At 39.0% G+C, this 16,082-nt stretch overlaps 1 protein-coding gene across 2 annotated transcripts in view; it reads left to right on the top strand.

Moving 5' to 3' along the window:
• Nucleotides 1–15,222, top strand: part of LOC116334191 (SLIT-ROBO Rho GTPase-activating protein 3-like) — a 35,313-nt gene extending 20,091 nt beyond the window's left edge. The window contains exons 9-22 of one of the 2 annotated variants that reach the window (XM_031757539.2): nt 738–935; nt 1,051–1,135; nt 2,636–2,663; nt 5,006–5,036; nt 5,317–5,377; nt 7,616–7,693; nt 8,016–8,150; nt 8,233–8,338; nt 8,413–8,640; nt 10,462–10,535; nt 10,640–10,820; nt 11,931–12,077; nt 12,197–12,512; nt 12,941–15,222. In XM_031757539.2, coding sequence (XP_031613399.1) covers nt 738–935; nt 1,051–1,135; nt 2,636–2,663; nt 5,006–5,036; nt 5,317–5,377; nt 7,616–7,693; nt 8,016–8,150; nt 8,233–8,338; nt 8,413–8,640; nt 10,462–10,535; nt 10,640–10,820; nt 11,931–12,077; nt 12,197–12,512; nt 12,941–13,405 — 2,133 coding nt within the window. In that variant the 3' untranslated portion in view covers nt 13,406–15,222. Of the gene's footprint in view, nt 1–737; nt 936–1,050; nt 1,136–2,635; nt 2,664–4,004; nt 4,108–5,005; nt 5,037–5,316; nt 5,378–7,615; nt 7,694–8,015; nt 8,151–8,232; nt 8,339–8,412; nt 8,641–10,461; nt 10,536–10,639; nt 10,821–11,930; nt 12,078–12,196; nt 12,513–12,940 lie in introns of both variants that reach the window. The other variant, XM_031757538.2, reaches the window with a different exon arrangement.
• The last annotated feature ends 860 nt before the right edge of the window (nt 15,223–16,082 follow it).

The raw sequence follows: 16,082 nt of genomic DNA, 5'->3' as shown, positions 1-16,082 counted from the left end.
AGCAAACAAAAGAATTTTTCACAAAACTATTCCTTTAGGAAAAACAGAACCCATCCCTCTGATGTGTCTATCACTCATCATCATGGCACAGGAGGCACTTTCATACCTTCATTTACTGTGTTTTATTTAATAATGAGGACCACCAACACCCTCCGCTACAAACATGTAACAACAGCCAACCACTCTCCAGAGCTGTCACTATGCATTCATATTCATTCATTAAATCTGACACTGATATGTGGGGTCGTATCTCATCCAGTCTCCTGCTTCCAATGGGGGCCACCCCCAGCATGGTCACCAAGGCCACTGTGACTCACACAGACATGTTTAAAGGTCACCAGGGTGTGTGTATGTGTCAGTGGCTGTCTGTCATGAATAAGGAAATCCACGCTCCCTTCCTGTCTGCCTCGCATGGAAGGCACATAGTTAATCTTTCATGTCGTGATGCATCAAGCTAGCAAGCTAATTACTCTATTGTTCACTCTGTCAGTCTAACTGCGGTGCAAATAGCCTGCAGCAGTATAATCTGAGCTGCCGTGTTTACACCACAGTTTGTTCGAGACACTGAGAAGACTAATGAAAATATGCCCAGTGGTACAAATATTCATTTATTATTTTACGTGTACAAATGACCAGTTTGCTATCTTTTTTTTAATATAATTGTATTTAAACAAATATATTCATGTTGTGATTAATGCTGAAATGACAACTAAAGTTTACATCTATATGTGTTTCAGGTGAGGAAGACTCTTGACGCCACCTTGCAGACCCTCCATGATATGCTTACTGTGGAGGACTTTGATGTTTCAGAGGCTTTCCAGCACAGCCAATCCACAGAGTCTGTGAAATCAGCCTCATCTGACTCTTACATGAGCAAGGCAAACATCGCCAAAAGACGAGCCAATCAACAAGAGACTGAGGGCTTCTACTTTACTGTGAGTAGTCGGACAAATGAACAAAGAAATTGCAGCGTGGTGTAAATGTGCACAGTATGACACAAAGAATGTCTAGAAATAGCACTAATTGTCTTTTTGTCTTTCTTATCAATAGAAATACAAGGAGTACTTGAATGGCAGCAATCTCATTGTCAAACTGCAGGCTAAGCATGACCTTCTGAAGCAGACGCTAGGAGAAGGTGAGACTTATTAAAACGTTGTCGCACTGTGTTTAGCGGTGTAGGAAGTTCTATATTAAAGTAACTGCTAAGCTGCCAAGAAAGAAAGTATCTCTACAGTATATTAGTACCTTGATATATAGAAGCACATATAGAAATCTATTATAGCTGTTTTTATCCAAAGGAAGTAGAGCTACTTTCAGCAGCTCCCTTATTCACAAGGGGTCACCATAGCAGGTAACTCTGCATGTTTGATTTGGCACATTTTTTACACCAGATGCCCGTCCCGATGCAACCCCAAAGGAATTTGTGTCTCCTCCTGGGATGGCACCAGAGCTCTTTCACTTGTTAGGCAACTATGTAACAACCCTATACAGCCAATTTAGCCGAAGGAAGTAATTTTTAAGAATACATAATATCTTCAGTTTGTATGTAGCCTACCCCATGCTTTTAGAAAATATGATACAAAATTATATCATTCAGAGCTATTAAAAGAACAAAAACCCTGCAGTCCATGGTAACAAGCACTGTTATAAAAACTTAAGACCCGAGAGCTGTTAAAATAATGAAGCCAAAGGGTCAGTACGGGTCTGTATCTTTTAATGTCACAATGTTGCTACTTTGGAATCACAAACGTGTTAAATAATTTTGATTTGTTGGGAATATTACAAGTTTTCAGACACAGTTGTGTCTGCTGTACACAGATTCTTTTAGAAATCAGATAATTAAATGTTGATCAAAACAAAACACCAAATTATATTACTTATTATATTAATTATATTATTATAAATGATATTATGTAGTAAAGTTGTAGTTCTCATGGCATCCTGAAAACTGCGCGACCTAAAAGCAGGTCATCTCAAGCCATGGATTACTAGTATAGCGTTGAAATGATATTTCTTCCCATACTTTGCTTACATATTCCTGATATTAAATATGTGTTAAACTCATCCAGAAGAGAGAAGAAAAGTATATTTGATGCCATGATGTCATGGCGATCATCAGACTGCTAGCGTATGCTTTAAGGTTGGAATTATGTGTTTGACATAAAGACGGATTGTGCTGGAAGCTGCTTTACACATGACATGATCCTTGAACAAACATTTCTGACTGACTGATCAAAGCGAGGCCTTAATTTGTTTGCTATACTGAAACGTGCGTGTGAGTGTGCTAATGTGGTGCACATATCATGAAATCATAACACTGTACAAATCAGCTCCCACTCTTGTTGCCCCTGGATACATTTTCACTTTCACAGAGCTAGTCCCCTTCTGGGGCTCTTGTGCTGTTTCTAGGGCGACCGTTGAATGACCGCTGCCTGGCGGTGAGTCAGATCCAACCATGGCGTTCACCCCATTCAGCCTGGCTGAATAGATGCCCGTTTTCTCATAACACCCCTTTCCTTCTCCATCTGCCAGCCATGTATAGTCAGCCAGCACTCAACCGTGCTGCTAACTTCTGCGATTGTAAAACTAATGTGTTCTAATTTAGCTTCTCTCTCTGTGTGCTTATTCCTTTTAGGGGAGAGGGCTGAATATGGAACAACGAGGTAAGGTTTTCAGTGACAAGAGGGTGAATAAAGTCGGCAATGATGTGTAAAATCCTTCCTGTGTCCTTGGATGTGGCACAAATAAACTCACAGTGTAGGAAAATTGTTACCTCACCATGTTGAATGGTTTGGATCCAAATTAGAGATGCTGTAATCTATAAAAATATTTTAAGACTAGGGAGTGAAATGCCAGTGAGATGGATAATGGTTTGATTAATAAAAACAATTCAATGAGAAGAAAATTAACAAATATTGACAAGAAGGGCGTGTGACAAATACAAATGCTTGACTTTTATTTTGATCAATTAAATTTGATATTTAATTATATCTGTATTGAGTATTTTGTGATGTATTACCTTTCAGTCATTATTACTATTACAGGAGCTCCATCCTTGTATTATTTTTACTTTTAGGTTAATACATAAATTTGCTTTCTTGCCAAGTGTTAAATGAGAAAGTTGATCCCGGAAAGCTGATTCTGTTCATCCTGATGGTGTGTTGGTCCCACTCAGGTGATTGTATGCTCAGATTGAGGCTACAGCAAAGGGTTTGCTAATTTAAGTTAGCATTTGTATAATTTGGATTTTAGACAAATGAAATAAGCAACGCAAAATATTTTACATTTAAAGCCACTAGCTAAGCAATTTCAAGGTACTTATTTATTTTTGGTTTTAAAACATTGTGCTAAGCTAGATAATATGATTATGGCTTTATAGAGACAGCGTAATGCATCATGCACTCACTCACTGATTGCCCACTAAATGAAACATATTCCACTGTACTTTGTAGTGCAGTACTTTGTACTGTCTATAGAAAGTATTAAAAATGTATGTAGCAGGTTTTTCGCTTAATTTACCCAAAAAGCCTAAAACTGACATATTTAACATTCTCTATTAATTCATTTTTTGTTAAGTTGCCCATCTTTATCCATTCTTCTTTATCTCTGTCATATCAGGTTTGTAATTTTTTGACAGGTGACAGAACTGTAAAGGATACACCTTTATGCTATTCAAAATTAATGGAGAGCCATGAATTATTTTCCCTTCCTGTCTGAGAGAGAGTTTGACTAATTGCTCTCTGTCTCTTCATATTTAGCATAAAGAAATGAAAAGAGTATCGGCTGTCTCATCTAGCTCTCAGCAAGAAAGCAAATGACTGTAGCCTATCTCAGAAACGGTCAATATATGACTACCATATTCTTTATGATTTGGAGCAGCCTATCATTTTGGTAAAGATCTGAAAAGAAAAACATTTTAAGCAAAATCAGTTTTACTGTTTCATATTGCATTATTTTTTTATGTTTGCATTGTACCAACCCTACAAACCCCACCATCTCCCCAGGCCCCCAACTCTTCCCCCTAAACCCCAGAGAATGCGGAAGTGTAGACCTCGCTCCATTTTTAACCGTAGGCTGTTTAACGGCAATATGGAGGCCTTCATTCAGGTATAAGCCCATCTGTGCCCTCTGTCTCTCATGAGCTCAGCTTTCTCGCTAGCAGTCCTTGGGGGTTCTCTTGCCTGTGACCACTCTTTTATCCAAACATTGCCTCACTCATGCACTGACTTTCCTCTTGCTCAATGCTTGTCTTCACATTTGACGGAAACACTGGATAAGGTGAAAGCTGGTCCAGCAGCTTGATGTGAAGATGGTCTATTTTCAAAAGCACCAGTATAAGGTTTGTTCTTGTGAGCCCCCAACCTCCGTACACTGAATTAATTTGGCTGTATGTCAGTTGGCCACACAGCAGCTATGCAAATAAACAGATGGCCACTTCCACTCTAATGCTAATCAAACTCAGCAGACAAGCAGGGCATGCACCGACAAAAGTACAGAGATAAAACGATTAACCAAAGAATCAACTGACAAAAAAACAAAAGGAAAAAAAAGATTTTTTTGCTTTATTGATTTTTTGTATAGTATCATTATGTATATCTTAGTAGTTCTTCAGCGGGCTCTTTTCTCACAGAACAAATAAAGAATCAGTTAGTTGAGGAGATGTTGTAATTAGCAGATCGACTGATACATCGATTCTTATTTCCCTCCAAGTCAAGAAGCTGTTTTTGGCTAGAAAGATATGTGTATTCCCCCCACCCACCATGCTCTGAAGTAGGCCCTTCCCTCCCACTCCCCCCAAACCATGCCCTCATGTCTCACACGCCACATGGCACTGATGCTTTGACTGATGCTTTTCTCAGGCCATGCCTCGTCCTTCTTTCTCTCTCTCTCTCTCTGTCTCTCTGTCTGTCTGTCTCTCTTTGTAAGATCTGTCTCTCTCACTAACCTGTTGTGGTTGTTGTTGCTTCTCTTCCTCTGTCTACGTGCCTTACTGCTCTCTGCCCAGGGGAAGACGGAATGTCCGTGCGAGGAGTCAGGTACTCTGTCTTATAGCTGGGTGGGATCATTACACTGTGTTTAGTATGCTAACCAACATTTCTGTGCCTCTGTCCCGTTGGGATTCCTGTGAAAATACTGTTATCTTAGTGCACTAATATATTTTTGTTTTGCATATTGTGACTCAGAAAGTTAACGTTAAGTGATAAATGATATCATCTCAGCCTTCTCATCATAACGGCTTGCTAGCGTGACTATTTGTTATGGTTATTAATTTCTGATTTAGTGGTTTCTCTAGTAATAATTTGATTATGTCTATAGGATTCAGGCCAGCCTATACCAGCGGTGGTTGAGAGCTGTATTCGATACATCAACCTGTATGGTATGTTCCAATTCTATTCATAAGTTATCGTTCCACAATGGCTGATGTTTTATTTATGTAGTGCACATTCACAACAAAACTCAACAAATTCAAATTTCACAAAACAAATTTGCATCGGGTCACATTAAGGATTCTTATATTGCAAAGTAGGGACCCTGCAATTTTAGAAAGAAACCTCGACAATAAGAGCGCTTAGAGAGCGAACTCCCCCCAAAGGTCAAAGGGGTAAAACTTGTTTTTTTTTCATTACAGTATGATGACATCAGCCTGTTATGGTGTCAGTGTGACTATGTAGGGCTAATATTGGAAAAAAAAAGCATGTTGTACATCTCTTTCCATCCATCAACTTTGACCTTGGGTGCTAACATTTGAGATCAAAGTCAAATGGTTACCTAACCTGGGTGCTTATGTCTCTCAAGACTCTCAATATAAAGTTTTCACCTAAATTACTCAACTCGAGCCTTTATTGGTGTCTATCATCACACAATATTTGAAAATTATATCTTAACCCTTTCACGTATAGTGGTCACTACAGTGGACAGATATTCAAAGGCTGGTTCCTTGTATTTGTGTCAGGGTTGATGGTATACTTGCACATAATCACAACACACAGTGTATATTATTTATTCGTTTGTCAAATTCATAAGCCAAAACATATGTTGCCCACCTAAGTGGACATGAAAAAAAAAACTTTGAAAAGTACATGTGTAAAAAAATTAGGTTCAAAAGTCTTTTTCATGCCTAAAGATGAATAAAAATTAAAAAATCCTGATTGAGGTTGTCATAATTCATGCATGAAAGGGTTCAAAACTGCACTAGAGCGCTAACAAACACACCAACAGACAGACAGTTATTCACTACAACAAGTTGGGGGTGAGGGGAAACGCTTACATGTGGTTTTCAGTCTGTATAATCAAAACATAACAAAACATAGAATCTTATACAATCTGATTGTTAGGGTTTTTTCTCTTTGTTATTGTAGGGTCTTTACCTTCTAATATAAAGTGCCTTGAGGTGACTGTTGTTGGGATTCGGTCCTATATAAATAAAATAAAACTGAATGATATGTATTTACAACTTTAATATTGTTAATAGTAGCCATTCAAATATTTTTGGTAATTTAGAAGTTAATAGCAGTGAAATAGCATTCAATGTGAGATAATATAACTGCTCCAACTGGATCGTTTGGAAAATCTTAAACTGGGGCATTTCACATGTACAAGCCTGGATGAGAGAGTGAGGTGAAATATTCATTTCTATGATTCATTCATTACTAAAAATGGGTTGCATTCTAATATTCATGATGCTCAGCTTACATTAATCCTTATATATAAGAAAGAAGATGGGGTGTAAGTGATAAACAGGACTTCTACTGTCTAAGAGATGCTAATGAACACTGACTAACTAATAGTAACGTCTGTCTTGTGAAAATTGTTATAATAAGAGAAACAATGTAATTTTGATTTCCACCAGTTATGATTGAAAAAGCAGAAGCTTTGGGCCACATCCCTTAATTTTTTAATTAAGATGTTTATAGTCTAATTGCCACAGTGCTGTAAAATCAAGCTATAACAGTCATGCTGTCTGCCTGTCACAAATGTGTGAAAAAAATGGGTTGTTCTAAGGAACTCACCACTGTTACTGCGGTATTGTAACAATTGCAATCACTGCAACAAGTCAGTTCATGAAATTTCTTTCCCCCTATTCCATCATCAACTTTAAGTTGTGTTATTGCAAAGTGAAGTCATTTAGCAACCCCAGCAACACAGCCACAACATGGCCGACCACATAGAGGTACTGAGTAATGTTGTCAAGTGCTGGGTTCCCATGGCCAAGCAGTTCCTATATGTAGTAGGAGGCCCAGTACTTTTGACCATATAGTGTATGTGAAAAAGGTAAGATGTGCCATCTTAATCCATAACACTTTCATCCTTTGGTTATTGCCACTGCAAAAGAATTCTCTAGTCTTTTGTCTGTTTCACTTTCACACCAGATTGCTAGAGACTTACCCATACTCTCATGATGTAGTATGGGTAACTTCTGTGGATTTCTTTAGTTTTTTTAATATGTTTGAAGTCTCCTATCTTTAAGCTTGTTTTTATACTAAGATACAAAAAAAGAAAAAACCTCTTTACTGAGACATTTAACAGAAATCAATCTGGTTTATTTTTAAGGGGGTGTGCCATTTATATTAATACCTTTTTTCCATTTTAGACTAACAGCTTTATATGTCCGCAGGTCTTCAGCAGCAAGGTATATTTCGAGTTCCAGGATCCCAGGTCGAAGTCAATGATATTAAAAATGCATTTGAAAGAGGTTAGTCCCAGGTCACTTAGCCATCTACTCTTGATTGATTTTAAATTTCGTTTTGCCCACCTCAGAAACCACAGTTACTCTCACAGGACTCTAAAGTGCAAATAAAGAGCCTGTGTGCCATATGTAACGCTGTAATGGACATGTAAACCATTTAATGCATAATACATGAGATCAGCATCCTAAATGAGCAAACATAACTGCACTCTTAATGCATACATTAACTTCCGAATTTGAAATGCATATTAAGAATCACTGCTATCTTACATGAAAGTGAGTGCAATGGATGAATACTGAGTAGACTGAAAGTATGCTACATCTACAGGAGAAGATCCACTGATGGATGATCAGACAGATCATGATATTAACTCTGTGGCGGGAGTTCTTAAGCTTTACTTCCGGGGGCTGGAAAACCCGCTGTTCCCTAAGGAGCGTTTCGTCGACCTCATATCCACTACCAGTGAGTAACATTCCAGGAAAACATGTGGAAAATGTTTTATCTAGTGTAGCATTCTGTGATTGTTGTTGTTCATTACTTTTAGAGCTTGACTCTGGTGCAGAAAGAGCTCATCACCTTCAGCAGATAATCGTGACTCTTCCGCGGCCTGTGATCATCGTCATGAGATACCTGTTTGCATTTCTAAACCAGTAAGTCTCGTCACTACAAATTTTCCGGTGTGCAAAATTAAAATAATGATACTTACTGGTTCTGTTTTCCACAGTCTTTCCCAGTACAGCGATGAGAACATGATGGACCCCTACAATCTCGCTATTTGCTTTGGCCCCACGCTGATGCCCATACCAGATGACCAAGATCCTGTGGCCTGCCAAGCACATGTTAATGAGATCATTAAGACAATCATCATCCACCATGAGGTCATCTTTCCAACCCAGCGAGAACTGGAGGGACCTGTGTATGAGAAGTGCATGGCTGGAGGGGACGAATACTGGTAGGTTCAAAGCTAGGTGTCCAAAATGTGCTGTGTTTTCTGAGCCATTAACAACTTGGCCTTGGAAAAATAGCACCATGTAACATTTTCCACTTCCTACCCTGGCTCTAAGCCATTTTGTACAAGGCTGTAGATTTTACAGAGTCCTCAATACTGAATTATCTTCTTGGTATGCAGAAAGTTCAGAGGATTAAAAAGCCAGACAGAAACCTAATGAAGGGTATTGGCTTTTTTCTCATAAACACAAGACTTCTTTTCTATAGCGATGCTTGCAACAAGTGTTGTTTATTTTAAGACTGTTTGCACCAGCAATATGATTATTGAATAACATTAGTAATGCCTTTCTTAAATGATCCAACTGCTAGAATTAAAGAATGAAGAGTAGCTGTTCAGTTCCTTGTTAAAAGGATTTATTTATCCTGATCAGTCATTTCATTGGATAATATGAATCTCACATTTAATTTAGTAGGTAGTTTGGATTTTGCTTTAATTTGGTGTATAAAGTGTATGTTTTAGCAATTTCAAAAAATAAATGAAAAAAATATGCATTTAGAAAAACTAAAAATGCCACAATCTTTTTTTAGCTTTTCATTTGCATAAACAACATTTGCAATAAAAACTGACACTTTATTAGGCACAGTTTGCTAATACTGGGTTGGAGTCCCTTTTGCCTTCCGAACTGTTTTATTATTCATGGCATAGATTCATCAAGGTCCTGCAAGATTTTGGTCCAAGCTGACATGATAGCATCACACAGTTGCTGCAGATCTGTTTGTTGCACATCCATGATGCGAATCTTCCATTCCGCTCCATCTCAAAGACTATCAGATTAGGATCAGGTGACTGTGGAGGCCGTTTGACTACAGTGAATTCATTGTCATTTGCAACAAAACAGTTATAGATGATTTGAGCTTTGTGACGTGGCATATTATTGTCCTGAAAGCAACCATCAGAAGTACGCTGTGAAGGCTGAATATGGTCAACAACAGTACTTAGGTAGGCTGTGGCATCTAAATAATGCTTAGTTAGTCCCGAGTGTCCCAAGAAAATGTCCCCTACAAAATTACACCACCAGCAGCCTTAACCGTTGACACAATGCTCTGATTCTGACCCTACCATCTGAATGTCACAAAAAACATTGAACCTGTGCTGATTAAAAGATGCTGATTTGGTACTGAGAGGCCAAGAGTGTCCCAAGACCCATCCCCTATGCTATTACACCACCTGTTGATACAAGGCACAATGGACCAATGCTTTCATGTTCCTGGTGCCAAATTATGACACTACTATCTGAATATAAAGGAAGAAAGACCAGGAAATATTTTTCCAGTCTTTGGTGAGTCCATATCACTTGTAGACTTATTGACAGGAATGGCATTAGGTGTTCACTGATATCGTTTTGCACATCTTGATTGTAACAAGTACTTATTTAGGATGCTGTTGCCTTCCTACCAGCTGGAAGCAGTCTGACCATTTTTCCATCACCTCTTACTGAATATTTTCTTTTTTGTGGATCATTCTCTGTAAACCCTAGCTGTGGTGGGAAAATCCCAGTAGATCAGCAGTTTCTGAAATGATAAGATCAGCTGATAAGTCACCTAAATCATCTCTCTTTCATGTTCTGATGGTCGGTTTGAATGTCAGCAGATTGTCTTGACTGTCTGCATGCCTCGGTCTGTTGAGGTTGCTGCTACATGATAAATATAATATTGGTCTGGTAATTAATGATTCCTTTGTTATAAAAAGATAATGATTAAAGAATAAGAGTGTGTAAATGGCTCTTATTTTTTTCATTTCCTTTTCTGCATCTCCTCTCTCCAGTGAAAGCCCCCACAGTGAACCAGGAGCTCTGGATGAGATTGACAATGGTACCGGGCCTAACACAAGTGATGAAGGTGAGTCAGCAAACACATCAATCCACTGTGAAGACAGCAGCTGGATGTTAAGAAGCTGACAGAGAAAATAATGAGATTTCCTCTGTTCTTTTTTTTTATGGCAGAATTGGAGCAAATTGAGGCCATAGCCAAATTTGACTACGTGGGCCGAAGTCCAAGAGAGCTGTCCTTTAAGAAGGGAGCCTCCCTGCTGCTCTACCTGCGAGCTTCTCAGGACTGGTGGGAAGGCCGACATAATGGTGTGGATGGGCTGATCCCACATCAATACATTGTGGTACAAGACATGTAAGTTAGATTTATTAAGGCTGTGAAGCCTTAATAAACATATATATATATTTTGTTATGCAGACGTTTAGTTTAAAACAGCATCAGATCAAGAAACCAGCGAGAGCTACTTTGAGCTTGGCCAATATATTGCTCTGCTTTCCTGAATAGACATTTTCATTGTCACTATGTTTGTCAGTTGTGTTGCATTTTCAGAAAGCTTGGCCTTAATGAAATCTTCCTAACTTTCATTTCCTAGCATTCTTATTGGAGCAACAGACACTCAGGACATTAATCACTCTTACAGCCTTAAGTTGTGGATTTATTCCAAAATGTGTTGAGATCTTTATTTGGCTACAATCCATCTTTTCATGATTCAGCTTCAAGTGGTAGTCATTATATAATTCTGCTAACAGACAAATGGTAACAAAAACATAACCTTTGTGGTCGAAGCAATTACCCTCTGATCCACAATTTGCTAAAGAGAGAGATTTTCTTCGAATGGACATTCACTCAGGTCACGTATTAAATGGAGGCCCTTAATTTCTTAATAGCTTCTTTTCTGATAACTAGTAGGCAGGTAACAAAATTAAAGCTAAATTAAGAAGAGTAGTGATTTATGCAGTACCAAAAGGACAGAGTAATTAGTGGTTAATGTTTTCCTTTAAAAGAATGAGCTTGGTGCTGTGGTGTTTTTGTGCAGGGATGTGATTATTAAGGATTCTCATTTGATTTTCAATAACTATAATGAAAGAAGTTGAAGACAGTGAAACCGCCTGAAACTGCAGTTCCCTATTGACTTCTAGACACTGACTCCAAGGAAATTACAACTCTATTACGTCGGCATTGGCTTCAGAATCAACCAGTTACAGTTCTGGTTTTAACAGATTGTATACTTTGTACAAAAACTCAATGAACAGTTACTTTAAATGAAATGGGAATGTAGTTATCAATGATTCATTCATCAAGAAAAAATACAAGAAAAAAATCTTTAAAAAAATTTAACACAGAAATGAATTAACAGTTCCAACACTGCAGAACTCCTTATTTAGTTTATCTGGCAGACTACTGTTAATTATTTTCTATGTTAAACATTAATAAAAAAGCGTCATCGATATGCATCTGTATCAGGGACGACGCGTTCTCAGAGAGCATTCATCGGACTGACAGTGAGACCAGCAGTGGGCCGCACCACGATGACAGAACCTCATCAAGGAATGAGCGTCAGTCTCCTTGTGAACACGCACCTGAGAACCGCTTTGGACCAGCATTAGGAAGGTAGTAACAGATAGATATATGGGATGGACTTGAGAGAGGAAGGACATTGTACGTTTATCCAGAGCGAAGTAACTGAAACTAATCACAAATTAAATATCAATTTTATCGCCTCTTTTTAGGGTGCGAGTGCGATCAGATGGCGCTGCAGCTCCACGCCATAGGAACGGCGCTGACAGCCTGAGCCCCACCAGAGCTGCTGATCTACCCCCCAGGGTTATGCCACGCCCCCAGAGTCCACACAAAATAGCTGTCAGCAGGGGTCCAACTGACAGTCCTGAGAAACGCCGTCTCACCACATTTGGCAGTGCTGGCTGCATCAGCCACCCTGATAGAAAGGCGTTTGTCGACAGCCACTCTCAAAGATCATCACCAAGCACCACCCGGCATGCAAGTTTAGGAGACCACAAGGCTCTTGAGACCGAGGCACTCGCTGAGGTGATTAAAATCCTTAATAGCACATGCAGTTTTTGTTAATGTAGACTTTTCTTATTTTATTGTGTAACAAATATGTAATAAATATATACAACTGTCCTATATGTATGGCTTCTCTAAAAAGGGAGCTTCCTTTTACAGTTTCATCTGAAAATCATAACTGTATCGAGGCGAAATTAAGGATGAAAAAAAATTCTCAATCGCTACCATTCCTAAATATTATGTGCATCATTAGCTCTTTGATGGGTACCAAAACAGTACACAGTTGGCAAATGAAATTTTGGGTTTAGTTTTTCCACCATCACATAAAAAGGGCTCGAGCTCTGAGGAATAAGACAAATTTCTTTTGCCTCAACAATAGATTTAGCTACTCTCTGCTTGGTTGCTTGACATCAGTTTCATTTGTTTTTTCCTCTACTTATGCTTCTCAGGATATAGAGAAAACAATGAATACAGCCCTGCATGAGTTGCGTGAGTTGGAGAGGCAGAATGTAGCCAAACACGCGCCCGACGTTGTGCTCGACACATTGGAGCCGCTTAAGCACCCTGGTGGAGCGCAGGAGGTGTCTGCCAGCCCTCTCCATACCATGGTGATCAGAGATCCAGATGCAGCCCAGCGACGCAGCAGTAGTAGCTCCTCATCTGAGACTATGACCACTTTTAAGCCTGCTCTGTCAGCCCGTAGACCAAGTGCTCCTTTAAGGCCCCCGCCTGTCAGACCTGTCCGACCGGCTCCTGTGATTGGACAGGGCCAGGGACCCCACCGCTCCAGCAGCTCAAGTTCGTCTGGTTTGGGCAGCCCAAGCATCACTCCCACTGACAGGGTCTTCCCCAAAGCACCGTCCCCATCACCATCCACCTCCTCTTCTTCCTCGGACAAACAAGGTAACATGTAGCTCCAGTCAGACAAGTGGTTGAAGAATGCTGTGGATAAAGAGTGATTCAGATTATCATCATGTCCCTTCCCATTTTTTAGACGGCAAAAGAAACATTGAGACCCGATGAATATTTACCACTAATCTTGTGTAGTGTAGGATAGGTGCTTGTTTCTGCCCACAACATCCACTCTGTTTCCACATGTGTTGGGAACAAGTCACTGTACTGTACTGCAGTGATATGTTACGCAAAAACAGGATTTAAATCTATGAGAATTATTTTATAGTAATGCTGCCATGCTGAATAGCCATGCTGGGTAAAGGGATGCACTGGAAAATGCTTCTGTTTGCTGAAATACAAAAGTGAAGTATCTCAATGAAATGTTATTAGGTTACAAAGATGCCGTGAGCGTGTTCTTTGTGAGTGGTTTCCTGCTCCATTATAAAGGGAATACTTAAGGGAATATTTCACCACTAATCATGTAGACATCTAGTCTGTGGTGGTGGTTCATAATATTCCTTTTATATACCATTTATATTGAAAGAAGTTGTCTCAGCAAGCCTGTCCCACAGCGTCACAGCATAAGCAGACAGACAGACAACATGGCTGAATGGGGAAAACACAGTGGACCTGCCTCAAACTGCAGTTCTTCTAATGACCACTAGATGCTGGCTCCAAGGAAATTGCAGCTGTGTAATGTTAGCATGGGCTTCAGCCCCAAGCCGTTAAAAGATTCTATACAAAACCTCTATGCACGGTGGCTTTAAATGAAATGCAGAAATCCTCCAAATGTTACCTTGAAATGTAAGGAGCTGGGTAAAGCGAAGAAAAAAGTGTTGGTGAAACTCCTGGCAGCAGACTGATTGGCAACTAAAGCACAAATGGGCCTAGTTGGCACCAGTTTGCCAGCTTGTGCTGCTACTTCAGTCTGGCAAGTTTACGGCCACTGCGATGGTAGTCTCATTGGCCAATAGCCTGTGTCAGGCAAAGTTGTGTCAGGCGGCAGCAGTGCAGCTCCTCTTCTCCCTCCATTTGTTACATTTCCTCAGCAGTGGACCAGGACTGTTATACACCCACTGTGATTCTAATATTTGATAGTGTCCACTCCGTGTCAGGACTGGGAATCTGTTTCTAAAGTTACTTCTTAATTCTTATATATCAAAAGAAAAGTAGTGATATCCTTAGCCAAAACTACTTTCTCTTTTTTCTTCATCTGTTAATGTCAGAATGGGCCAGAGAGTAGCAAAATAACCTGAAGTACAGTGATACAAATAATACCGAAAGTTGTTGTGACCATTATAGATATGCTGTGCCTATAATTAAAACATTGAAATAAAGACAAACATAAAAAAAGAGCTTATATTATTGTCAACTCTCTATATTAAAGGATTAGCTGTGTTACCTCAACAGACTCTCGTACACTTCAAATGACTAATGCACTTATACAAAAAACACTACAGGGAACTGTGCTGCATTTGTAAGTTTTGTGTCTTCATTTTGATGAACTTGTACTAGAAACATGATATAGCACATCAACATTGAAGCTTGTCAAGCCTCGTCTAGATTGCACATGGTCACTGCAGGCTGTGTGTATGTTTAGCCAAACTTGTTTACTGTTGGTGATATTTGTTGTCCGTCTTATGAGGATGATCAGTATATCTTTAATGTGTAATAGGTACATCGGAATGAATATATACATATTGTTAAAGGATGCTTGTAAAAATAACATTGTATGATAGAAACAGGATATATTATCATCTCTAGTGTGTAGATTTTTGTAATTCTTACCCTTGCACAGAAATTGGTAAAACAATAAATCAATGAAACCTCCCCGAAATGTCTTTATTGTCTGTGTGGTGATTTTGAGTTAAAAATAAAACAATGTAGATGACTGATATTGAACAGTAGCTGTGCTGCAAATGCACCACACAAAATGTAAGCAATGCAGCGACTTTACTTCTTTGTAAGAAATGAAAATCAACATAATGTATAATCACTTTGACTTCAATGCATGTACAGTGGAAATGCTTTAACTATAGTTGTGTTGCAGGGCCATCTACTGGCTGGCATGGGTTATAGTGCCATCCTGAAAGGCTATATAATCACTGCAAGAAAACATTTGAAACTGCAAACATATATGAAAGATATAATGCAACGTGAGCTGACAGCCAATTAGTGTCAAATTTATTTTCTTTCTTTTTATTTTATTTTCAGTCATTTGATGGTATGGTGTCACAGGGTCAGACCCCTGCCATGATATCTCAGTATGTTGGTTTTTTTTAGTTTTTTACAATGAATGTAACTTTTTGCACTAGCGACAACCTTCTCACTGGATTAATGTCTCATAACTGTAACATATTAGTAATGGTTCACTGTTAATGTTTAAGAAGCCATTCAATGACCACATTTGTCCTGTCGATGGAGACAATGTGCTTCTTGGGTCCTTGAAAGGAGACTGAAATGCTCTGCCGAATTGAAAAGGTTCAAAGAGTCTCCTTTTATTGATATGCACGTGTACTCAGAGGCCAGCCCAGTACATGGAAGTCATCTTCACTGCGGGAAACACACAACTTTTTTTCATCCAAAGAGTTGCAAGACAAATTTGTAAATAATGCAAAGGGGTGACAACCATAAAAAAAGTGAAAAAACAAAAACGAAGTAAGCATACAACGCTTTCCACCTTTTCAAAAGCAAAAA

This window comes from Oreochromis aureus, linkage group 5 (assembly GCF_013358895.1).
Source record: "Oreochromis aureus strain Israel breed Guangdong linkage group 5, ZZ_aureus, whole genome shotgun sequence".
Taxonomy (NCBI): Eukaryota; Metazoa; Chordata; class Actinopteri; order Cichliformes; family Cichlidae; genus Oreochromis; species Oreochromis aureus.
The sequence above is the reverse complement of the archived record's forward strand: the minus strand, read 5'-3'. Positions and strand labels throughout refer to the sequence as shown.